Source organism: Aquarana catesbeiana, linkage group LG01, assembly GCF_042186555.1.
Source record: "Aquarana catesbeiana isolate 2022-GZ linkage group LG01, ASM4218655v1, whole genome shotgun sequence".
Lineage (NCBI taxonomy): Eukaryota > Metazoa > Chordata > Amphibia > Anura > Ranidae > Aquarana > Aquarana catesbeiana.
Window position 1 is genome coordinate 384,128,281 of NC_133324.1, and position 25,854 is coordinate 384,154,134.

At 42.8% G+C, this 25,854-nt stretch overlaps 1 protein-coding gene across 2 annotated transcripts in view; it reads right to left on the reverse strand.

Annotated features, from left to right (window-relative positions):
- Positions 1–25,854, reverse strand: part of VPS13A (vacuolar protein sorting 13 homolog A) — a 370,607-nt gene that overhangs the window by 27,308 nt on the left and 317,445 nt on the right. For both annotated transcript variants that reach the window (XM_073633920.1, XM_073633912.1), the window contains exon 69: positions 3,219–3,304. In XM_073633920.1, coding sequence (XP_073490021.1) covers positions 3,219–3,304 — 86 coding nt within the window. The remainder of the gene's footprint in view (positions 1–3,218; positions 3,305–25,854) is intronic.

Here is a 25,854-nt window from a genome sequence, read left to right on the forward strand (position 1 = left end):
AATAGGACACAGAAATCATTGAAAGGATCAATATTGCATGACCCAATCGGTGACAAGTGAATATCTGAAATAACTGTAGGGATAATAATGTGACAAATCTGTGACTAAAAAACTGAACCGTGATGAATGAAGAAAAAAATAAAATATAAATGAATAAAAAAATAAAAATACAATAAACCCAAAATAAGTCCGTGACTCAACAAAAACAATAATAATGGAAGTCCATCCGTGCTAGATTGATATGCAAAGAAAATAACTTGTCTCCCAGTGCTCTGTGAAATAATGTAACAAAATCTTGCTGTGGTAAAAATTAGAGTGCGTAGACAGACCTCCACCTCTTGGAAAAATTGCTGCCTCTTACCAGACAAAAATGGTCTCTTAATTACAGGAGACCCAGGGAGCGGATGGCTGCAACCCCAGCCAGGGATCTTAAAGGCAGGCACTCAGCATCCAGATCCAGGGACTCTCTCCCACCAGCCTCCGCAAACAAGGAAATGTCACCATGCAAAAAACAGAAGTGCTCCACATAGCATAAAACCAGCGTTTTATTGAATATAAAAATTAAAGGTTGCACTTACAGAAGTATAAAAGTAAAACACGTAAGAAAAAGCCGGCCGGCTTCAAAGTAACCCGTGTCTTCCGGGTATATGGATCGCGGTGTCGTCGGGACGTAGCTCCTCCTCCCTACGCCGTTTCGTCACAACAGGACGTGGTCACGGGCACTGATATGCAGCACTGATGGGCACCGATAGATGGCAATGATATGCAGCACTGATGGGCACTGACCAACGGCACTGATAGGTGGCACTGATAGGCAGCATTGATTGGGCAGGTACTGACAGGTGTTAATGCTGGGCACTGATTGGCATTGTGATGGAAACTGACTGGCAATATGGTGGGAACTGATTTGCACTGTGGTGGGCACTGATTGGCACTTTATTGAGCACTGGCAGGAGGTTATGATGGGGCACTGACTGGGCACCGATTGGCAGCTGATTGGCACATTCGATGGGGGCTGTGCTGATAATCAGTGTGCTGATTATCAGCACAGACCCCCCCCCTCTGACAGGGAGAGCCGCCGATCGGCTCTCCCTGTCAGCGCGAACCGAGGAATGCCGTTTACCGGCACTTCCTGGTTCTCGTGATGATCAGCTGTGATTGGTCACAGCTGATCATGTGGTAAGAAGCCTCTGTCAGAGGCTTCTTATCATGATCGGAGATGCGATGTGTCAGATCTGACAAGCCGCGCTCGCCACGCTGCACGCCCCCACGCACTGGCATGTTATCCTGCTGGACGTCATATGACGCCCAGTCAAGATAACAGAACCACTTCCCGGGCGTCAATCTGTTATAGGCCGGGGGGAAGTGGTTAAAGTAGAAGTGTAAGAAATTAAAATAAACATACATACTCACCCATATGTCTGCTGGATCGGTCCAATGCTGCAGCTGTCCCCCACCAGCTCGAAGACCAAAAACTGAACGATCACATGACCCCTAATCACTCAGTTCTTGATCTTAGGCATGCTGAAAGGCTGAGCCAAAGCCTGGACTGGCTCATCACATCAGTTGACAGCAGGCTTTAGGCAGCCGCTGTCGGCTGATTCTGGGTCATAGGAGTGCATTGGTTTGGTCATACTTCTCTTAATTTGATACTAAAGGCTGAATAGTTGATAAATCTATGAATGTTATTTGCAGTTTATGGATATGGAGGCTTTCATTGCTTAATCTCTTCTTAAAAGCGAAGTTAATGCGAATATGCAATAAATGCATATATTTGTGGAGAAAAAAATAAGCATTTTTATCCCCCCCCCCCCCCCCCAAGAGCCTGCAAATCCACTGATCGCAGGTGCAATGTTAGGATCCTACAGACACATCTTCCAGCTTTCTTGCCTGTGCCTCTGGGCTTTCCATTTTGTAAGCTGGAAGAAGTGTCAATGGATTACGAGGGTAGCACCCTCGTAGTCCATTGGGAACTACAAGCCTTCTGTCACAGTGACAGAATGCTGAGAATTAATGACGCGGCTCTGCAGGCAAAGCCCCATACAGCCACAATGATTTTGAACAAGACAGCAGCTGTGAGGGAGAGGAACCTCCGCCCACTGTCATGGGAGTAAGGGGGAGTCGGGGTTGCGGGTGGTGCTGAAACATCTTACATGTTGCACCCTAAATACAGGTGTAACATGTGACATGCTCCAAATAATAAACTTGACCTTTAAAGTAGAACTTTGCTTTGAGTTTAAATAATTTTCAAGTAGGAAGGATATTTATTCAAAAAGAGACAACAAAGACTTCTTTACCTTGCTCTTCGCAAGATGCTTTAGAATGTACACCAAGCTGCACAGCCTAGTGTACATTCTCAGCATGTCTTCGTCCCAGAATTAATAAACCTCAGTTGCATGTGCTGAAATTACAACATCCCAGTCCTGTCAATTAAAATGGCTGAAAATACTAAACTGGAAGAGGCTAGGAAGATTTTGGTGCTGTCCAGGTAGCTTGCAGGCGTCTCATTGCTAGAGGAGAGTTGAATATTGAGAGACTTTAGTCAGCCACAAAGGGATTGCAATTCGTTCGGTTTAGCAGGAACCGGCCAAATTTCGATCCATCTATGGGTATTACTGAGGTGGATCTATCGATTGACTTCAGTACAACCAGCCTGACTGTTTTTTTGTGTGTGATAACTGCTGGCGGCTATAACCACCAGCAGTGATCATTGTATTCTGACAGCAGGGAAACCTCCCTCTGTCAGAATACAATACCGCAGTGTGAGGGATTCCGCAATCAACACTGACTGTGTTGATAGGGGAATCAAGCAATTTTCTTTTCTTTCAACCTGTGGTTAAAAGATGGGAAATTGAAATTCTTTTGGCTAACCTTAGTTCCACTTTAATATGCTACTTGCCTGGCTGATACTACCATCTGAAACACAGACCTGGGCCAGAACTCTAGCATTTTCAAGAGGTGGGCCAATAATGGCAACCTCCATATTTTTTCTAGACAAGGTTTCTATTATTGATACTTATGTCTGTTGATTCCTGCACTCCGTTCACAAATTATGGAACGTACATCAAAACAACCTTCCCAGGAAGGCCACTCATGAACAAACTCTTCATAAGAGTGTCTTATTTATTGTCAAAAAAATTAGTGGAGGACCAAGAGCTATAAAAGCTATATTTATAGATTTCATATTTCTAAATAAATATATTATAATTAAAACTTACCTCTTCATGACCATAAGTAAATCAGTGTTATTAACCATTGCATGGGCAAAATATTTACATTTGGCAAATCTTCCATTTTCAATTTTCTGAAAGAAAAAAGGGACATGAAAAAATTATGTTAATTAAAAATGAGGGTGTTTGTCAAGGATAAGCAGGTACCAAGAGGGCACCCTAAACATGCTATGAAAGACAGACTTTTAGGGCACATATAAAAACAAAAGCAGTACAAAATACAGCCAGTAGGGCCACAAGGGGAGGAGGGGGCTTCATTTGGATGGGGGTGGAACAGGGAAGGTATGAGAAGGGGGTCAAAGTTTGGCTTTAAGTAAGTAAAGCTTTAAGGATGTAAATAATTAATTTCACACTAGGTTCACATCTGTGGGGGTGCAGGAGTGCGTGTAAATCACAAGCATTCCTGCACATGCATGCAGCTGCACACAAACTACAAAGAAAATGTGTTATTGCCTAATAGCACCCTAATTCACTGGAAAATGCTGTGTGGTTTCCCACACATGGAAAGCACCATGCAGTTTCTTTGCGGCTGCATTTTCTGCAGGAAACACACGTACAGCAGTCCATTCAACTGAATGGGCTGCTGTGCCCACATAAATGTGGTATGCATAACTGCTTAGATGTAAACATGTCCTTAGAAACAATTTCAATTGTTATCTGCAGCCTTGGAATGGTTTTTGGTCTTCAGAGAATAAATCAGGAAACCCAGATGGAGGCCACTAGATGGACCTGGCGGTCATTGTAAATAAGTATTTGCTTCCTATGATCATCAGTTCATAATGTAGTACTTTCCTAATTCATTAGCCTAATGCCGGGTACACACGGGCCAAATTTCGGGACACAATGGCCGGTTAAAGAAAAACGGCCCGTGTTTATGTCGGTTTGGCCTGCTTCGACGTGCATTATGGAAAACCAGCAACCGACCGACAGAGTGTTCTGGTGAGGGGGGGCGTCCCCCTGTCAGAACCCAACAGCTCAGTGGGGGAGATCGCTTAACTAACCTCGCATGGTTAGTAGAGCGGCTCTGACCAGAGCGGACAATTTTTTTTTCGTTCAACACACAGGGTTGAACAAAAAGAACAGTGTGTACCTGGCTTTAGGGCCAATTTCAATTGTTAACTGCAGCCTTGAAATGTCTTATATTTTGTTCATCATGTTTATTAGAGAAGTCACCTTACTAGAATTTTTAAACTTTTTCTGAACATTAAAGCCGGGTACACATTATTATGTTTTATTCCTTCAACCCCGTGGAGTGAAAGAAAACAAAAAACTGTCAGCTCCGGTCGGAGATGCTGTACTAACCATGCAAGGCTAATTCAGCAAACTTCCTGCTGAGCTGTTGTGTTCTGACAGGGGGGCGGCCCCCCCACCAGAACACTCCGATCCGAGCTCTCTGCCATTGGTCCAGTTTAAATCTGTCCTATCAATGCTAAGCAACGGGGTCAGACAATTTTCTCCCCGCTGTCCCACAAAACTGCAAGGAAAGAGACGAATATGTGAGTGACAGTGTTGGCCTCCGGCAGCAGGGGACGCTCTAAAGACCAGCGCTGCCATTCAGAAAAGATCACACAGCCTGTGGTGCTTTGTGTATATCTGAGGCTGCTTGTAAATATACACATCCCCGCAGCACCGAGTGATCTTTCACTTTTATGAATGAACAATCAGCTCTGTGGGGGATGTGTCATATATGACACTGGTCCTGATGGCATTGATCATTCATTTATAGAAGGTAATGATCACCTAAACATTAATCACCCAGTTTGCATGAGGCCTTACAGCTTGCCATTTGCTATCATTCAACTTTTTTTACAACACTATGAATAACACTACAATCTATAAAGAGTCGCAACTGACTATGAGAACAAAAACTTTGCGGGATTAGAATGGCACTTTGGTAGAGGGAGTAGGAGCATTGTTGATTAGAGCACTGTTTCTCAATCGGCAGGCCACAGCTTGACAGATGTCACAGCCTTAAAGCGGAAGTTTACCCAAAAGGAGAGGTTCCGCTCTTACTCATCCTCCCCCCCATCTCCATTTAGCACTTTATTTTTTGGGGGTGGGGGGGGAGCGGGTGCCTAATTTCTCACCCACCTCTGGTCAGATCCCCCGCAGCCACCCACCTTGAAGAATGCCACCACCCCACCCCCCCCCCTTCTCCTGCAGCCATCTGGGACAGATTGCAGGTCCCATAAGACTGTGGGACCATTCACAAAGCGCAGCTCGCAAATGCACAGTTGGAAGCCAGCTGTGAAGCCGCAAGGCTTCACTCTTGGTTTCCCTTGCTGATGCCTGGACCCAAAGCTGATTGAACAATCAACTCGGTTGAGGACAGTGCTGGATCCAAGGGCAGGTAATTGTCCTTAAATTAAAAGTCATCAGCTACGGTATTTGTAGCTGCTGACTTTAATTTTTTGGAGGGACACTGGAGCTCCTCTTTAAGAGAGCTATGTGTGTCTGACTCCTGCAGTCTTTACTCTGTGTTGTGTATTATATAGTCCTGACCAAAGGGTTTCTTTTCTCAGTAGTTCTTAAAGTGGATGTAAATCCTCACATATAACCAGTGAAGTGAACAGCCTCAGATGATACACAGAGATAAAACAAATCTCCCTACATAAGTTTTGCATGTAAATCTGTTGTCTTCAGCTTGCTATACTTGTTAGAAAGTGCACATCATGTTAGAATTAATTCTTCCGGTTCCAGCATGGGGAAGGGAGTCTTGGCATACACTGTGTGACAGCTGATTGGAAGAAAGGCACACACCTCTCCACATAGGCTGAAGAACGAAGATACTTGCAGAGCTGTGCTGTGAATAGACCAGCTTTCTCCTAATTTATAGCACTCACCCCGAAACAAATTTTCAGCTGCTTTTATCTCCTGTATCTGAGAACTCATCATGCTGATAACAGAAGAACGGAGCAACATAAAGACATGGGACTTAGGGCTTTGGAGAGATATAAGTAAACACTACAGATATAGGCGCCTAGGTCTAATTTTATGAATCGGGTTTACATACACTTTAAGGATGGATCAAAGTGTTTGCTCTTTGTATGATTTGAGTGTGTATATATATTACAACAGTGCCATGCCCTGCCACTGTGTGAGGTTACACAGAGGACACACAGGATTTGCATTTAGGCAGAGTACGAAGCTCCGGTGTGTTTATTGTAAGGGGAGAAAACTGTTGACAGCTTTCTCTGGGTTTTGTATTCCTGGATTAGGCCTGGAGCTTGAAGGCTTCAAAGTGTCTTGGGTGGGACGAAACCTTCAATCCTGTGTTGAGGTCTTGCTGGAGACCTTGTTTGGAGATACAGTATCTCACAAAAATGAGTACACCCTTCACATTTTTGTAAATGTTTTATTATATCTTTTCATGTGACAACGCTGAAGAAATTATACTTTGCTACAATGTAAAGTAGTGAGTGTACAGCTTGTAAAACAGTGTCAATTTGCTGTCCCCTCAAAATAACTCAACACACAGCAATTAATGTCTAAACCACTGGCAACAAAAGTGAGTGCATCCCTAAGTGAAAATGTCCAAATTGGGCCCAATTAGCCATTTTCCCTCACTGGTGTCTTGTGACTCGTTAGTGTTACAAGGTCTCAGGTGTGAATGGGGAGCAGGAGTGTTAAATTTGGTGTTATCACTCTTACATACTGGTCACTGGAAGTTCAACATGGCATCTCATGGCAAAGAACTCTCTGAGGATCTGAAAAAAAGAATTGTTGCTCTACATAAAGATGGCTGCAGCTGACTTTTTCGGTCGAAAATCTGACGGACTTTAGATTTGGAACATGCTTCAAATCTTTCCAACGGACTCGAGTCCGGTCGAAAAATCCGCTCGTCTGTATGCTAGTCCGGTGGACAAAAACCGATGCTAGGGCAGCTATTGGCTACTGGCTATCAACTTCCTTATTTTAGTCCGGTCGTACGTCATTATGTATGAATCCGTCGGACTTTGGTGTGATCGTGTGTAGGCAAGTTCGGACTGACGCGAGTCATTACCAATCCATCATATGACTATATACAGTATATACAGCGGGTAAAATAAGTATACCATTTTTCTAGGTAACATGAAATTTTCACCACGTCGGTAACAACCCATGCAATCCATACATACAAAGAAACCAAAACAAATAAGTTCAGAAATTAAGTTTAACCACTTGCTTACCGAGCACTTAAACCCCCCTCCTATCCAGACCAATTTTTAGCTTTCAGCGCTAACGCATTTTGAATGACAATTGCGCGGTCATACAACGCTGTACCCAAATGAAATTTTTATCATTTTTTTCCCACAAATAGAGCTTTCTTTTAGTGGTATTTGATCACCTCTGCGGTTTTTACTTTTTGTTAAAAAAATTTAAAAACCTGAATTTTTTTAAAAAAAAAAAATTTTTTTTTTTATATTTTGTTATAAAAAAATTTTAACGGGTAATTTTTCTCCTTCATTGATGTACGTTGATGAGGCGGCAGTGATGGGCACTGATAGGTGGCAGTGATGGGCACTGATGGGTGGCAGTGATGGGCACTGATGGGTGGCAGTGATGGGCAGCACTGACAGGTGGCACTGATTGGCACTACAGGTGGGCATTGGTAGGTGGCACTTGTGAGCATTGATAGGTGGCACTTGTTGGCATTGATAGGTGGCACTGTGGGCACTGTTAGGTGGCACTGTGGGCACTGTTAGGTGGCACTGTGGGCACTGTTAGGTGGCACTGTTAGGTGGCACTTTTGGGTGGCACTGATGAGAATGTTTTGTGCTCTTACTTTGGGACTGATGTCCCTGGCATCTGAGCCGGTGATCGGCTTTTTTCTTTACTCGCGCTATCAGCGCGAGTAAAAAAAAAACCGATTACCGATCTTCCTGTTTACATCATGTGATCAGCTGTCATTGGCTGACAGCTGATCACATGGTAAGGGGCCGGGACCGGCCCCTTACTCAGATCGGTGATCAGCCGAGTCTCAGTGACTCGGTGATCACACCGCGCCCGGCGCGCGCCCTGCAGGGCGCGCGCAGGGAGCGTGCACAGGGGAGGCCGTCATATGACGGCCTCCCGGGAATGTAGGTCCGCGCTGTGGCCGTCATTCGGCCATAGCGCGGATGTCAAGTGGTTAATTAAGTGTGTAATAAAATGGAATGACACATGGAAAAAGTATGGAACACATGAAGAAAGGGAGGTGCAAAAAGACATGGAAAGTCAAGACACCAGCTGAATTCCATCAGTAATTAGAAAGCAATCCTGCCCCTTGTCAGTGCAAATTAATATCAGCTGGTTCCGTCTCAACTGATGGCCTATAAAAAGGTGTCTCATTACCAAGGTGTCAAACAATAAACATCTCATGATGGGTAAAAGCAAAGAGCTCTCTCAAGACCTTTGCAACCTTATTGTTGCAAAACATACTGCTGGCATTGGTTACAGAAGGATTTCTAAACTTCTGAATGTTCCAGTGAGCACTGTTGGGGCCATAATCATAGTTACATAGTCGGTAAGGCTGAAAAAAGACAATAGTCCATCCAGTTCAACCTGTGTAGGTGTATGTGTATCAGTGTCTATAATGATTTCCCATATCCCTGTATGTTGTGTCCTTTAAGATGTACATCTAAGAGTCTTTTAAAAATATCCATACTCCCCGCAGCCACCACCAATTGTGGGAGAGAGTTTCACATCCTTATAGCCCTAACAGTGAGGAACCCCCTAGGCAGTATAAGGTTAAACCGCTTCTCTTCCAGTCTCATTATGTGTCCCTGTGTCCTTTTACACTCCCTTGGACTGAATAGTTTATTTTTTATGCTGGGATCCCCATTGAGATATCTGTAGATCGCTATCATGTCCCCTCTTAATCGCCTCATCTCCAGCGAAAATAAATTTAGTGTTTGCCGTGGGTCCTCATAATTGAGGTCCTCCAGTCCCCTTATTAGTTTTGTCGCCCTTCTCTGGACTCTCTCCAGCTCAATCACATCCCTTCAAAGGACTGTTGACCAGAACTGGACAGAAAACTCCAGATGTGGCCTAACCAGAGTGTTTTTTAAAGTGACAGAATTATAGTTTTATCCCTGGAGTATATCCCCTTTTTTATGCATGCTAACATTCTGCCTGCTTTGGTAGCTGCAGCATGACACTGCATGCTGTTGCTCAATCCATCATCTATCAGCACCCCTAGGTCCTTCTCTATCCTTGATTCTCCCAGAAGTTCTTCACCTAGTGAATATTTAGCACTTATGTTTTTTGCCCCCAAGTGCATTACTTTAGATTTCTCCACATTAAACCTCATTTCCCATTTGTCTGCCCACTTATCTTATTCAGGTCATTCCGCAAAATTTCTAAGTCCTGATGTGAGTCTATTACTCTTCTTATCTTTGTATTATCCACAAAAATGAGACTGAACTAGTCATCTCATACTCTATATCATTTATGAGTATACTGAATAGAATTGGTCCCAAGACAGAACCTTGTTGGGGTACCCCACTCCAGACCAGTCTGAGTACATGTTATTTATCACCACCCTCTGGACCCGTCCCTGCAACCGGTTCTCTACCCAAGCACAGACCCTATGGGTCCAAGCCTGCAGACCTTAGCTTGTAAATTAAGCATTTATGGGGGACTGTATCAAATGCTTTTGCAAAGTGCAGATACACCACATCCACGGGCCTCCTCCTATCAAGATGGCAGCTCACTGTTAGCAGGCAGACTGGTCTGGCAGGAACGTCCTCTCATAAAACCATGCTGATTACCACTAATGATATTCTTCTCCTCAGTAAATCTTTGGATATAATCCCTAATCATCCCCTCCAATAATTTACCCACTACTGATGTTAGGCTGACTGGCCTGTAATTCCCAGGAATATGTCTCTGCCCTTTTTTGAATACTGGTACCACGTTGGCTTTTCTCCAATCAGCTGGTACCAATCCTGTCATTATGCTGTCCACAAAGATCAGGAATAACGGCCTGGCTATACCTTGACTGAATTATTTGAGGACTCTCTGGTGTAAGCCATCTGGTCCTGGTGATTTGTGTTAAGTTTAAGTCTTTCATTGACTCCAGCCTCTGTTAGCCATGTGGGTATGTCATGTGTTGTGTCACTAACACTACAGTTAAACCCTTCTTTTTCCTGAGAAAAAACTGTGGAGAAAAGGGTATTTAGTACAGTTGCTTTCTTTGTGCCCTCCTCATCATGAAGTGGAAAGAACATAATTTCACCATAAACCGGCCATGACCAGGTGCTCCTCGCAACATTTCTGACAGAGGAGTGAAATGAATCATCAGAAGAGTTGTCCAAGAGCCAATGACCACTTATGGAGAGATTCAGAAAGACCACCATGACCTGCATGCACTCTCACCACACAATACTCCATTGTTGAAGAAAAAGCATGTTGAAGCTTATTTAAAGTTTGCTGCACAACATTTAGACAAGCCTGTAAAATACTGGGAGAATATAGTCTGGTCAGATGAGACCAAAATTTAAGTCTTTGTATGCAATAATACACACCATGTTTGGAGGTCAAATGGCACTGCACATCAGTCCAAAAACACCATACCAACAGTGAAGTTGTGTCAGTCTTCCCTCCTTCCTGCTGTTCTCACGAGTGTCATGGGATGCAGCCTCCCCAGTGCCTAGTAGCGTGATCTCATGCTGTGTGTCAGAGATCTGAATCGCCGTTCAGCCACTGTAACGATGTCCCACCCCCTAGAATTCCACATCCTAACCGCCCTTACAGTAAAGAACCCTCTAGACAGTTTAAGGTTAAACCACTTTTCTTCTAATTTTAGTGAATGGCCGCGTGTCTTATTAAATTCCTTTTCGCGGAAAAGCTTTATTTATATTGTGGGGTCACCAGTATGGTATTTGTACATTGAAATCATATCCCCTCTCAAGTGTCTCTTCTCCAGAGAGAATAAGTTCAGTGCTTGTAACCTTTCCTCATAACAAAAGTCCTCCAGTCCTCTATTAGTTTTGTTGCCTTTATCTGGACTCTCTCCAGTTCCAGCACATCCTTCCTGAGGATTGGTGCCCAGAACTGCACAGCATACTCCAGGGTGCGGCCAGATCAGAGTCTTTTAGAGTGGGAGAATTATTGTTTTATCTATGGAGTTAATCCCCTTTTTAATGCATGCCAATATTCTGTTTGGTTTGCTTGCAGCAGCTTGGCATTGCATGCCATTGCTGAGCTTGTCATCTACTAGGACCCCCAGGTCCTTTTCCATCCTAGATTCAGATATTTATGGGGAACTGTATCAGATGCTTTTGCAAAATCCAGATTCACCACGTCTACGGGCCTTCCTTTATCTAGATGGCAGCTCACCTCCTCATAGAAGGTTAATAGATTGGTTTGCCAAGAACGATTCTTCATGAATCCATGCTGATTACTGCTAATGATACCGTTATCATTACTAAAATCTTGTATATAGTCCCTTATAATTCCCTCCAAGAGCTTGCATATAATTGTTGTTAGGCTAACTGGTCTGTAATTCCCAAGGATGCATCTTGGTCCTTTTTTAAATAATGGTGCTACATTGGCTTTTCTCCAAGCAGCTGGTACAATTCCAGTCAGTAGATTGTTCGAAAAATTTAGGAACAATGGTCTGGCAATTACTTGACCGAGTTCCCTAAGGACCCTCGGGGGGGGGGGGGGGGGGGGAGTTTTTCAAGTCTATTTCTAATTCTGTCCTCTGTTGGCCATGAGGGTGCTTCCTGTGACATGTCATGAAGATAAACATTGTAGTTTTGGTTAGGTCCTCCGATTCCCTCGTGAAGTCTGAGGAGAAGAATAAATTCAATACCTTCGCCATCTCTCCATCCTTGGTAACCAGATTTCCTTCATCATTCTTTATGGGATCAATATGATCTGACCTCCCTTTCTTACTATTTATGTACTTAAAGAATTTCTTGGGATTTTTTTTTTTACTCTCCTCTGCTATGTGCCTTTCTTGTTCTATCTTAGCCGCCCTGATTGCACCCTTACATTTCCTGTTGTATTCTTTGTAAAGTTGGAATGCTGATGATGATTAGGAACGTCCCTCAGAACGAGTGCTCGCAGCGCGGCGTGCTGCGGCTCAATCCTGTAATTATTCTAATCATAGGATCCAGCTGAGCAGAGATCCGGATATGGGCGCTGTGATTGGCCCTCCCGATTACCTGACGGCTGTGTTCAATCACAGCTGTCACAATGTAAACAGAGACACGTGTCTCTGTGACAGGTCTCCCCGCCGAGCTCAGTGAGAGCTCAGTGCGGGGGGGGGGATCTGCAGATCTGTGACAGCTCTCTGTGTGAGGATGATTTTACACAGAGAGCTGTTACAGATCACGCCACAAAGTACACCAAGCACCACTGATATACCCCTGTCCCTATACACATTTCAGTGTCCCAATAAAAAAATCTGTCTGTCCCCCATCACTGCCAACACCAAATAAACACTGATTTGGGTTATTTTTCCAAAGAAATGTAGCAGCATCATTTTTAGTCAAAGTTTATCAAGAGAAATTACTTATTTGCAAAATTTTATAACAGACACTAAGAAAAATGCATTTTTTTGGAAAATGTTTTGTCTTTTTTTATTTGTAGTGTAAAAAATAAAAACCCCAGCAGTGATTAAATAATACCCAAAAAAAAAGCTCTATTTGTGTGAAAAAAATAATAAAAAAATTTCATTTGGGTACAGTACATGACTGCGCAATTGTCATTCAAAATGTAACAGCTCTGAAAGCTGAAAATTGGTCTTAAGATTTTATCCAAATTATTATTTTCTAGCAAGGATCCTAGTTTAGGGAAGTTAACTCTTCTGAAATTCAGTGTCTAAAACTAATTGACCTGTGATCGCTGTTTCCTAAATTATTATTTCCACATCTGTGATCAGGTCTGTATTGTTGGTAATCAGTAGGTCTAGTAACGCTTTGTTTCTAGTTGGTGCAGTTACCATCTGACCCATGAAATTGTCCTGCAAGACATTTAGGAACTGGCCATCCTTCTACTATAATGACACTTCCCATTCTTGCCGCTAATCCAAATTGTGATTGAAGTTCCTCCTCTTCCCTCAGGCTAGGGGGCCTGTAGCATACTCCCATTAATACTTTCCCCTTAGTTTTTCCCTTTCTAGCACTACCCATAAGGATTCCACCTCCTCCCTTGCTCCCTTAGTGATGTCATCTCTCACATTCACTTATACATCATTTTTGATATACAGGTATACCCCTCCCCCTTTTTTACCCTCTCTATCCCTGCGATATAGGGAATATCCTTGAGTGGTTGCCAGCCAATCATGAGAGCTTTTGAGCCAAGTCTCTGTAATTCCTACAAAATCTAAATCCACCTCGTACAACAGTAGCTCTAGTTTACCCATCTTGCCCTCCGAGTCCTGGCATTGGTGAACATGCCACCGGTCGCATACTATCTCCTTATTGGGTGCTCTGGGGTTGAAAATAGGACTTGTTACTAAACTTACCTCAGGTTTAGGTGCTTTAGTCAACCTACCTCTAATGCCCCCAATACTACCCTCTGGAATATGTACCAAGCTGACTATCTCTACCTCTGGACCCTCCCCCGTCGCCTAGTTTAAAAGCCCCTTTAACTTTTCGGCCATCTTTACTCCCAGCAGATCTGCACCTTCCCCGTTTAGGTGCAGTCCTTCCCTTCTATAGAGCTGGTAACCGAGTGAGAAGTCGCCCCAGTTCTCCAGAAACCCAAACCCCTCCTTTCTACACCAAATCCTCAGTCACTTGTTTACTTCTCTAATCCCCCCCCTCTGCCTTTCTTGTGTGGCTCGAGGTACCCGTAGTATTTCTGAAAATACTACCTTAGAGGTCCTTTTCCTCAATTTAGCTCCTAAGTCCCTAAAATCTTTTTTTAGGATACTCCATCTTCCTCTGACTTTGTCATTGATGCCAACGTGCACCATGACAGTCGGGTCTTCCCCAAACCGTCCCAGTAATCTGTCCTCCCGATCCATGATGTGCCGAACCCGAGCGCCCGGCAGACAACATACAGTTCGGCGCTTCAGGTCTTTGTGACAGATTGCCCTCTCTGTCCTTCTAAAAATGGAGTCCCCTACCACCAGAATCGGTCTTTCCTTTCCCTTGGCTTTACTCCCAATCCACATTGGAGGAGTCATTCCCCTGGCATCTAGGGGAATCACTCAGCTCCAGCAGTGCTGGTCCCTGACTGGTTGTCAATGTCAATAACCTCAACCAAATGTTTTCTGTGGCAGCTGCAAACTCATATTTGGTTGAGTCATTACTTAAGACAAAACTGTTTCAGTTATGCCTGCAGTAGAAAATGCCCCAGCTTTTTTTTTTTTTTTTTTTTTTTTTTTAGGGATTGAGGTCAGGATCCTGTCCAATTTATACTATGCAATTTGCACTGTTTGAGCCACTCTACTGTTTTACTTTAAAAATTCTATATTCAGTAGACCAACTTAAATTTTAAATCAGAGAAACCCTATTATTCTGCAGCAAAACTTCCTGATATGGCTTGGTCCATCATTGGCTGTAAGTTGTTCAGAAACTGAGGAAGAAAAAAACGGACTCCCTTTTAACCCCCTATATAACCATGCTTCACAACGGGTAGGATGTTTTGGTGATGTAAAGCAGTGTTTTTCACCAAAAATAATGTTGTATGCAGTTATTTAAAAAGTTAATTTTATAGTAGATTTATATATTTCAAAAAGTAATTTCAAAATATAAATTTATGAACTCCACTCTTCAGGGATTTTCCTATGGATTTATGGTAAATGCAAAATGTTATCACGAGTAGGATGCTTGCAGATCTCAGCTGTCACCATTGAGTTCACCTGCATGCCTTTGCATTGAACTTAGTAGTACATCCTTCTTGGAAAAACTAGAAGCTGAGCTGCATTTCTTCAATTTGTAAACACTATGCCTGACTTAGTACTGATGGAGGCCCAAAATAATTTAGTAACCCATACCCGTCTCAGAGGTCTCAGCAACTCTTATGAGGTCCACTGATATTTGATTTGATCGTTTTGCACATCAACAGAGTTCTGTTTGGATTGAAGTAACTAATGTGCTTTTTTTTTTTGTATACAGCAAAGCACGTCACACCTACACTTGAATTATGTCACCTGTTTCCACCTTCTTTTTAAGATTTCACATGACTATTCCCATGCATAAAATTGTTTAAATCAGGTGTTCATTTAGACTGCACAGTATTGTTTTTAATTCAGGGTTTTCAAATATTCCTTCAGAGCTGTATATAAACACCCTGTTCCTCTGCCAAAGATTCCTTGTACACAGTGTTTTAGTAGGCTACCACACACAGCAATATTGTTGATTTAAAGAGTTGAATAGTCTTATTTGGTCACAGGCAAAAGGGTGTTTAAAAAAAAAAAAATTAACTACTGCTTAAGAAAACGGGAAGATTATTAAGTTGTATGGAGTTTAACAGAGGGGTTACAAATGGGTTGTACAGGGTTTAAATTAGGGTGATCAGTACTTTTAAGCATTAATTTATCTTGGAAATTCTTTGTTCTACAAAAAAAAAAAAAAAAGAAAAGATGGTTCCTTCTTTTATAAAGAAAATACTTACAATCCAAAATTTTTTACTACAAAATGTGCTGCCATAATGAGGTTCAATGTAGAAAAATGTAAAATAATGCATTTGGGTGGCAAAAATATGAATGCAATCTATACACTGGGGGGAGAACCTCTGGGGGAATCTAGGATGGAAAAGGACCTGGGGGTCCTAGTAGATGATAGGCTCAGCAATGGCATGCAATGCCAAGCTGCTGCTAACAAAGCAAACAGAATATTGGCATGCATTAAAAAGGGGATCAACTCCAGAGATAAAACGATAATTCTCCCACTCTACAAGACTCTGGTCCGGCCGCACCTGAAGTATGCTGTCCAGTTCTGGGCACCAGTCCTCAGGAAAGATGTACTAGAAATTAGTACAAAGAAGGGCAACAAAGCTAATAAAGGGTCTGGAGGATCTTAGTTATGAGGAAAGGTTGCGAGCACTGAACTTATTCTCTCTGGAGAAGAGACTCTTGAGAGGGGATATGATTTCGATATACAAATACCGTACTGGTGACCATACAATAGAAATAAAACTTTTTTGCAGAAGAGAGTTTAACAAGACTCGCGGCCACTCATTAAAATTAGAAGAAAAGAGATTTAACCTTAAACTACGTAGAGGGTTCTTTACTGTAAGAGCGGCAAGGATGTGGAATTCCCTTCCACAGGCGGTGGTCTCAGCGGGGAGCATCGATAGCTTCAAGAAACTATTAGATAAGCACCTGAATGACCGCAACATACAGGGATATATAATGTAATACTGACACATAATCACACACATAGGTTGGACTTGATGGACTTGTGTCTTTTTTCAACCTCACCTACTAAGTAACTATGTAACTATGTAATGAGTAGGTCCAGACAAAGCGAGCAGGGATAGGGCAGATGTCTCAATGCTCATCTCTCTCTGCAGACATGCGCCAGCTTGGCCAATTTAAGCCTTTCATTATTCACAGATAATTCTATTATCTGTTTGAAGAGCATCAGTGCTGACCAAACCTTTACAGTATGGCAGTAAACCTTCCCGATATGCTGCTGGTTCATTATCTTGATGGGACTTTGACTTAGTAACTAAGAAAGTCCAACAGTAAAATTACTGTTGTAAAAGATATGAAGACTATTTAATGTAAATGATTGTGAATTTAGTTCATTGCTTTAACTGATGGCAAGACTGCACGCAAATGTTATAATTCAATATTCTGTCGCCTTTAGTTAGGAAAAAAATTTCACATTTTAAAACAATTCATTTTTTGTGAAATCGTTGGTTCTAGAACACAAAATAGATGAGGGAAAACATTACATATGTTTCCTCTGATCTGCAACTAAACTACGTATTCACAATACATAGGCAGTAAATGTATAAACGTGTAAAAACACACAATCTAATGGTTTTCAACTTTTAACAGTATTTCTTTAGCAAACTTAGCATCAGCTTTGGGATGCTGTTGGTATCTAACTATTACAATTTGCTATTCGTCCATCTGCATTTTTTCTATTTTGTTTGCAAACTGTTTAACTTTAGCTTGAGAAACCTTGCTTTTCCATGATCAGTTCTACCTACAGTATAATATGTGATCAGTATTCAGTAAATGACAAAGCATTCAGAGTTATTTAATTGGATAAATGTCTTAACACCTGCAGATGACAGGCATATGAAAAAAAGTTCTTACATCCTGCAGCTTTTAGGAACGACTATAATTGATTAAATTTTCTTTGAGTCATGTAAAAGCTGGGTCACCATGCAAGTAAGAGCATTAAGGGCCAGTTCACACCACATGCAGTTCACACTAGTGGGGTTCCAGGGCTTTTCAGTTCCAGAAAAAAAGTAGAACATGCTGCATTTTTCCTGCACTGGACTGTACTGCAACGCAGTAAAACGCACCAAAAACGCACTGGAACGCATCAAAAATGCACTGGGCCCTAGTATAGTGGGGAAAAAAAAAGAGAAAAAAAGCACCTGGGATGCATCTGGAAATGCATCAAAAACGTGTTCAAAACACGCATGCATAAACGCATCCTGAACGGATCTGGAGTGCGTTTTTTGTGGTGTGAACCAGCAGTAAGTATTTGTCCAGGATAGAGATCAAAAATGTCCATGAAGTTTAAAATGTTGCCTCTCTAGATAGCAAGTGCATCCCATTGATTCAAGCTTCAAAAGAAGAACAGAACTAGACATTCTGACAAAAGAAACACACAGGCCCAGGGATGGAAAGTTGGATGGGGGAATTGATGAAAATGACAGCAGTTTCTAACTAGTTGCTATAAGTTTCACATAGACCTTTTTAAGTGTGAGCAGTGAAATAATGGAAATATTATGTGGAAGTGCAAACCAAAGCAGAATTCCATGATAAGGATACATCTGAAAGTGCAGCATTAGCCACAGCTCCCAACTGTCCCAGATTTGGAACAAAGTCCCTCATTCCTCCTCATTTGTCCATTTTGGTCTGATCTATATCGCTGTATATACAACCCCTGGCAAAAATTATGGAATCACCAGTCCCTGAGGATGTTCCTTCAGTTGTTTATTGTTGTAGAAAAAAAGCAGATCACAGACATGGCCAAAAACTAAAGGCATTTCAAATGGCAACTTTCTGGCTTTAACACTAACACTAAAAGAAATCAAGAAAAATAATTGTGGTGGCCAGTAACAGTTAGATTTATAGAACAAGCACAGGGAATAAATTATGGAATCACTCAACTCTGAGGACAAAATTATGGAATCATGAAAAACAAACAAAATAACACTCCAACACATCACTAGTACTTTGTTGCACCACCTCTGGCTTTTATAACTGCTTGAAGTCTCTGAGGCATTGACTTAATGAGTGATAAACAGTACTCTTCATCAATCTGGCTCCAGCCTCCTGTGATTGCTGTTGCCAAATCATCTTTGCAGGTTGGAGCCTTGTCATGGACCATTTTCTTTAACTTCCACCACAGATTTTCAATTGGATTGAGATCCGGACTGTTTGCAGGCCATGACATTGACCTTATGTGTCTTTCTTCAAGGATTTTTTTCACAGTTTTTGCTCTATGGCAAGATGCATTATCTTGATAAATGATTTCATCATCCCCAAACATCCTTTCAATAGATGGGATAAGAAAAGTGTCCAAAATTTCAATGTTAACCTGTGCATTTATTGAAGATTTAATGACAGCCATATCCCCAGTGCCTTTACCTGACATGCAGCCCCATATCATAACTGACTGTGGAAATTTGCATGTTTTCTTCAGACAGTCGTCTGCATAAATCTCATTGGAACGGCACCAAACTAAAGTTCCAGCATCATCACCTTGCCCTATGCAGATTCGAGATTCATCACTGAATATGACTTTCATCCAATTATCCACAGTCCACGATTGCCTTTCCTTAGCCCATTGTAACCTTGTTTTTTTGTGTTTAGGTGTTAGAGATGGCTTTCTTTTAGCTTTTCTGTATGTAAATCCCATTTCCTTTAGGCGGTTTCTTACAGTTCGGTCACAGATGTTGACTCCAGTTTCCTCCCATTTGTTCCTCATTTGTTTTGTTGTACATTTTCTATTTTCAAGGCATATTGCTTTAAGTTTTCTGTCTTGACGCTTTGATGTCTTCCTTGGTCTACCAGTATGCTTGCCTTTAACAACCTTCACATGTTGTTTGTATTTGGTCCATGTTTTAGACACAGCCGACTGAACAACCAACATCTTGTGCAACACTGCGTTATGATTTATCCTCTTTACCTACATACTAACAAGCAGATTTAATCTGATGCAGGTATTAGTGTTTGTAATGAAAATTTACAGGGTGATTCCATAATTTTTTCCTCAGAATTGAGTGATTCCATAATTTATTCCCTGTGCTTGTTCTATAAATCTAACTGTTACTGGCCACCACAATTATTTTTCTTGATTTCTTTTAGTGTTTCTTAAAGCCAGAAAGTTGCCATTTGAAATGCCTTTAGTTTTTGGCCATGTCTGTGATCTGCTTTTTTTCTACAACAATAAACAACTGAAGGAACATCCTCAGGGACTGGTGATTCCATAATTTTTGCCAGGTGTTGTAAAATGAACTATTTATCTTCCAAATAGTGTTTCAGAGTGCTAAGTCATCCAATTTCTAAATTGCTGCATTTGTAATTTTCAGAAGCCAGTATAAAGGAATAGTAGTGGAAAGTACTTGGTGGTTTAACTAATCTTTTTATTTCATTATTTTTTTTGTATAATGTTCCTTTCCTGACACATCATGGAGTCCACCGTTGCATTCTCCTTTTTTTCCTCACCCGTGTGGATCGACTGGTTAAAGCTTGGAACCCCTTACCGATTCACCCCAGCTAGGTTTAGCCTCTCCTAGTTGGAAGCCCTGACTGTACAGTCTCTAAATGAGCTTTATGCAGGGAACCCCACTCTGATGGTCTCAGGGGTATAGGTTTAGTTATTCACATTGCACAAGCCTTAAATAGGTTTAAAATTATATGCAGCGGTCTCCATCTCTTACCTTCTATAGTTTCTGTCTCATGTCACCTGGTAATTTCCTGTTTGCTCATAGTCCTTATTTTTATCTTTTTTCTGCTCTGAGAACGCTGAGCGCTGTAGTTCCTCGCCTCGCCCTTACCATCATGGCGGCCGGCTCGGACTCACGGCGCCACAGGAATTGACACAAGCGGCGCCGGAGCCCATGGATCGCTATGGCGCATGCGCGGCTATGACGTCAGCCCGCCGCGACGGAGGTACATTTAAAAACTGCGTTTTTTCCTTCAGCCTGTCACTTGGAGGGTAAAAGACCACCCTCAACCCTGGTCCTGCTCTTCTCATTGCTGCCCCAGCTCTGCCCTCTGTTACTGGTAAGCCTTAGGCTCTCTTTCTCTCCCAGCACGGACTGCCTACCCTCTGCACCATTTATTCCAAAAAAGGAAAAAAATTTTTTCCCTCTTTCACAGACACTCTACTCTCCCCTATGCAGGCTGCTGCTCCAGCAGACCATCCACGGACTACAAGGTAAGGGGTAGTATGATGGGTAAGTAATGAAGAGGAGAAAAGAGAGCCTTTCCACTAGTACCATCTTGTCCTGGTAGTTCCGGCAGGTCAGCAAGGTCATCGCATTCTAAACTAAAAGAGCGTTCACCTTCAAGACACTCTCATTCCCAGAGAAGCCGTTCAAGAACCTCCCATCATAGAGATTCAACATCATCCCACCAGCCTCGAGATGAACACCGTACCGTCTTGTGACTAATACCTGCTGGGTCTGCGGGACGCAAGCTTTGCCTGGCAAACTGGTGTGCCAAACATGCTTCGACGAGGCAACCCGTGATAAAGAATCTGATGCAAGGGAAGCGTCCAACATAATAAGAGAATCAGTAAAAGAATCTATTCTGCAGGTGGCAGCATCCGAATCAATTAGACAATCTACTTTTGGCTTCAACTTCTTATGAGCCTCAAGACCAAGAGGACTCCCCAAAGGAGGATGAAGTCCTAATACCCACCTCTCTTGATTTCGCACTAATAAATCCTTTTGCGAGATCAGTAAAAGAGGCGATCGGTTGGGAAGAAGAGAAGGATGCCCCACGTAAGCTAAGGAAATACTTTCCTAACCTAAAAAAAGATCCCAAAACTTTCCCATTTATTGAAGAACTCGAAGAACTAATAAAGGACGAGTGGCAAAAGCCAGATAAAAAATCCAGTCTGAACAATAGGCTAGCCAAGCTTTACACACTAAGGGAACCAACGGTAAATCCTCTCATCTCAGCCCCTGTGGTGGATTCCTCATTAATGCGCCTGGCGCAACATGTAACTCTGCCAATTGAGGATGCCGTGACCTTCAGAGACATAATGGATTGAAAAATAAACCTCGACCATAAAAAAGCCTATTCAGCGGCAGGAGGGGCCTGCAGGCCAGCAGTCACTCTGGAAGCAGTTGGCAGAGCTATCACCAGCTGGACATCTAACATTGAAAAATTATTGCTAGAAGCAGCAGACCAGGAAAAAATCACATCTGCTCTACAGGAACTCAGCCTAGCAGGAGACTTCGTGGCAGAAGCATCGGTGGATATCATAAGATCTTCAGCGAGAGCAATGTTGGCATCGGTAACGTCCAGAAGGGCGCTATGGCTAAAGCCCTGGGTCACAGATGCAACTTCCAAATCCAGCTTGTGTAGAATCCCCTACGACGGTACCAACCTGTTCGGGCCTAAGCTAGATTCTGCAATCTCGAAAGTTACGGGAGGTAAATCGGGTCTCATCCCTTCTGACAGAAGACCCAAGCAACAGAAAAACCCACCTTTTAGGCGTCATCTGCCCGAAAGATATCGAGAAGCAAGGTCTTATAGGCCAGGAAAGCAATTTAAATGGAGTTGGCAAAACCCCCAACCGTCTTTTGTGAGGGTGCAGAAACCCAAAGCCCCTAATTCAGGAGATCAACAAAAGTCCTTTTGATGGCACGCACGCCCAACCCGCAATAGTCGGAGCGAGGTTGAGGCTATTTGCTCATGTATAGTTAGATCATATAAGAGATCCCTGGACGATATCTACCATTCAAGAGGGTCACAGATGGACATTCAAACACAAACCTCCCAAAGAGTACTACAGAGTTACCAGACTACCATCTTCCCTCCCGAAGCGAAAACTTCTAACCAAGTATATCCTGGAATTACTACAGAAGCAAGCAATTGTAGAGGTCCCACGGGAACAGAAAGGCACAGGATTTTATTCTCCTCTTTTCCTAGTAACAAAGACGACAGGAGACTTGAGGCCGGTACTAGATTTAAAAAACCTCAAGGAAATGATTCTAGTCAAATCCTTCAAGATGGAAAGCCTTCAATCTGTATTACTAGCAGAAGGGACAAAAGATTGCATGCTCTCGGTCGATTTGTCCGACGCTTATTTGCATATATTCCCGTGCACCAAACCTTCCAGAAATACCTACGCTTCGCAATAGGTCACCAGCACTTTCAGAGCTTCCCGTTCAGGATATTAACGGCCCCCAGGACTTTTACAAAGGTCTTACTACCAGTAATAGAGCATCTGAGGGAGAAGGGACTGAGAGTTCTACAATCTCGACGACATACTCCTCCTGGCCGAAAGCCAACAAACTCTGCTTCAACATCGAACAACACTAATCTCCACACTTCAACGGTTTGGGTGGATAATAAAAGTGGAAAAAGAGCAACCTGGTTCCAGCACAAAAAATAATCTTCTTAGGTGCCGAAATAGACACCAGTTTCAACACGGTCGGACTTCCCCAAGCGAAAATAGAACCACTGGTTCACAAAATAAAGAAGCTCTTGGCGGCAGAGTACCTGTCTTCCAGAACGTGTCCAAGCATCCTGGGCTCAATGTCTTCCACCTTGTTGATGGTCCAGTGGTCCCAATGGAACTCAAGAATATTCCAAAATTAGTTCCTAAAACAGTGGAACGGGGTCATCAATGAAGCAGTGGATCGTGATCAACCAGGCAGTAAAGAAGTCTGCATGGTGGTGGACTCGAATCAGCAACCTAACACGCCGTCGTCCCATAGCACCGCCACTACCAGAGATAATCACGACAGATGCCAGCCTCCAGGGGTGGGGGGAACATTATCAACAAGGGGCACAGGGCCGTTGGTCCTTTCACCCACAGGGTATAGTCTCAAACATTCTGGAACTCAGGGCCACCTGGCAAGTTCTCTTAACATTCAGACCACTCCTTGCAGGGAAGAACATTCTCTTACGCATGGACAACGCGGTGGCTGTGAATTACGTTCACAGACAAGGAGGTACCCGGAGCAACACACTCATGGAAGAAGTTCGCCCTATACTATAATGGGCTCAAGTTCACCTGGCGGATTTGAAAGCAATATACGTCCCAGCAGTACAGAACCAACTCCCGGACGATCTGAGCCGAATATTTATATCGAACAACGAGTGGTCCCTCAATCTTCAAGCTTTTGCTCTTCTTACTTGCAGATGGGGGATTCCCGATATTGACTTGGTGGCAACTCCAGAGTACAGCAAGTGTTCCCGATTCCTAGCGTGAGCTGCCTATCCAACAGCGGCAGGGATCGACTGTCTTCACCACCCATGGAAATTCCACCTAGGATATATTTTCCCTCCGATTCCCCTAATAGCCAGATTTCTGGCCAGGCTGAGGAGATCGACATCCACAGTCATCGCAGCGTTGCCGTTCTGGCTGAGGAGGCCATGGTTCGTGACAGTCTTACGGCTAAACACAGAAGAGCCGCTTCCGCTACCAGTGACCCCGGATTTGCTCTCACAAGGCCCATTCCTACACCCATCACCGGAACGGTTACAGCTAAAGGCCTGGGAGCTGAAAGGGAGAGGCTACTAGATCATATCAGCATGGATGTCTGATCATATCAGCATAGATGTCGCACCACTTCCTTAAACTAAATCTCTCTAAAACTGAGCTATTAATAATCCCCCCCGCCCGTGCCCCCCTCAATGACTTTTCCATCAAAATCAACAATGCAACCATCAGTCCCTCCCCTCACGCCAGGGTACTAGGTGTAATCCTAGACTCTGACTTGTCATTTCAGCCTCAAATCCAATCGTTGTCAAAAGTTTGTAGAATTCACCTCCGTAACATCTCTAACATTCGCCCCTTTTTAATAAATGAAATCACCAAGCTCCTCATTCACTCCCTTGTTATCTATCTTGACTATTGCAACTCCCTTCTCATTGGCCCACCTCTCCATAGGCTATCCCCTCTTCAGTCTATCATGAATGCTGCTGCCAGACTTATCCACATTACCAACCGCTCAGTGTCTGCCAACCCTCTACTCCAATCCCTACACTGGCTCCCAATCACCCAGTGAATTAAATTCAAAATACTAACCACAACATACAAAGCCATTCACAACTCTGCCCCGAGCTACATCATTAATCTTGTCTCCAAATATCACCCAAATCGACCTCTCCGCTCTTCTCAAGACCTCCTGGTTACAACCTTTTGTACCACCTGCCCCACCCTATTAGATTGTAAGCTCTTCTGAGCAGGGCCCTCTTAATCCTCTTGTATTTTATTGTATTATAAATCCTGTATAATAATAATAGATCAAGGGTGTTTACTTAGAGTGAGCCAGGCCAGGAAAGGGACAACGAACAGCACATAACAGAATCTGGGAGAAATTCACTGCATTTGCGCAGCAACAGTCTTGGGATCCACTCTCCCCTTCAGTCTCTCAAGTCCTAGATATCCTGCAACTTGGTCTGGAGAGGGGACTAGCTTCAAGCACACTCAAAGTCCAAGTCTCTGCCTTGTCTGCAATGACGGGAACTAGATGGCCTTGAATCCGCTCATAATTCAATTCCAAAAAGCATGCCTGAAAATAAGGCCACCAAGAAAGCCAATTTTTTCCGACCTAGGACCTATCGATTGTTCTAGAGGCCCTTCTTCCCTCTAGAATCAGTATCCTTATAGGATCCAACATTTAAATTATCTTTTCTGGTCACAATAACGTCTGCCAAAAGAGTTTCAGAGTTACAAGCTGTACTAACTAACCACTTAAGGACCAGCCTCGTTTTGGATTTTAGGTGTTTACATGTTTAAAACAGTTTTTTTTGCTAGAAAATTACTTAGAACCCCCAAACATTATATGTTTTTTTTTCTAACACCCTAGAGAATATAAGCGTCTTATAAGCGCACTTTTTTTGGAAAAAATTCACTTTTTTGAATAAAAAAATAAGACAACAGTAAAGTTAGCCAAATTTTTTTTTATATTGTGAAATATAATGTTACGCCAAGTAAATTGATACCCAACAAGTCACGCTTCAAAATTGTGCCCGCTCGTGGAATGGCGTCAAACTTTTACCCTCAAATAACTCCATAGGCGACGTTTTAAAAAATTCCACAGGTTGCATGTTTTGCGTTACAGAGGAGGTCTAGGGCTAGAATTATTGCTCTCGCTCTACTGGTCGCGGCGATACCTCACATGTTTGGTTTGACCACCGTTTTCATATGCGGGCGCTACTCGCGTATGCGTTCGCTTCTGCGCGAGAGCTCGTCGGGATGGGGGTTTTTTAAAAAAAATATTTTTTATTTTTATTATTTACTTTACATTATTTTATTTTTTTTTACACTGTTTTAAAAAAAAAAATTGTGTCACTTTTATTCCTATTACAAGGAATGTA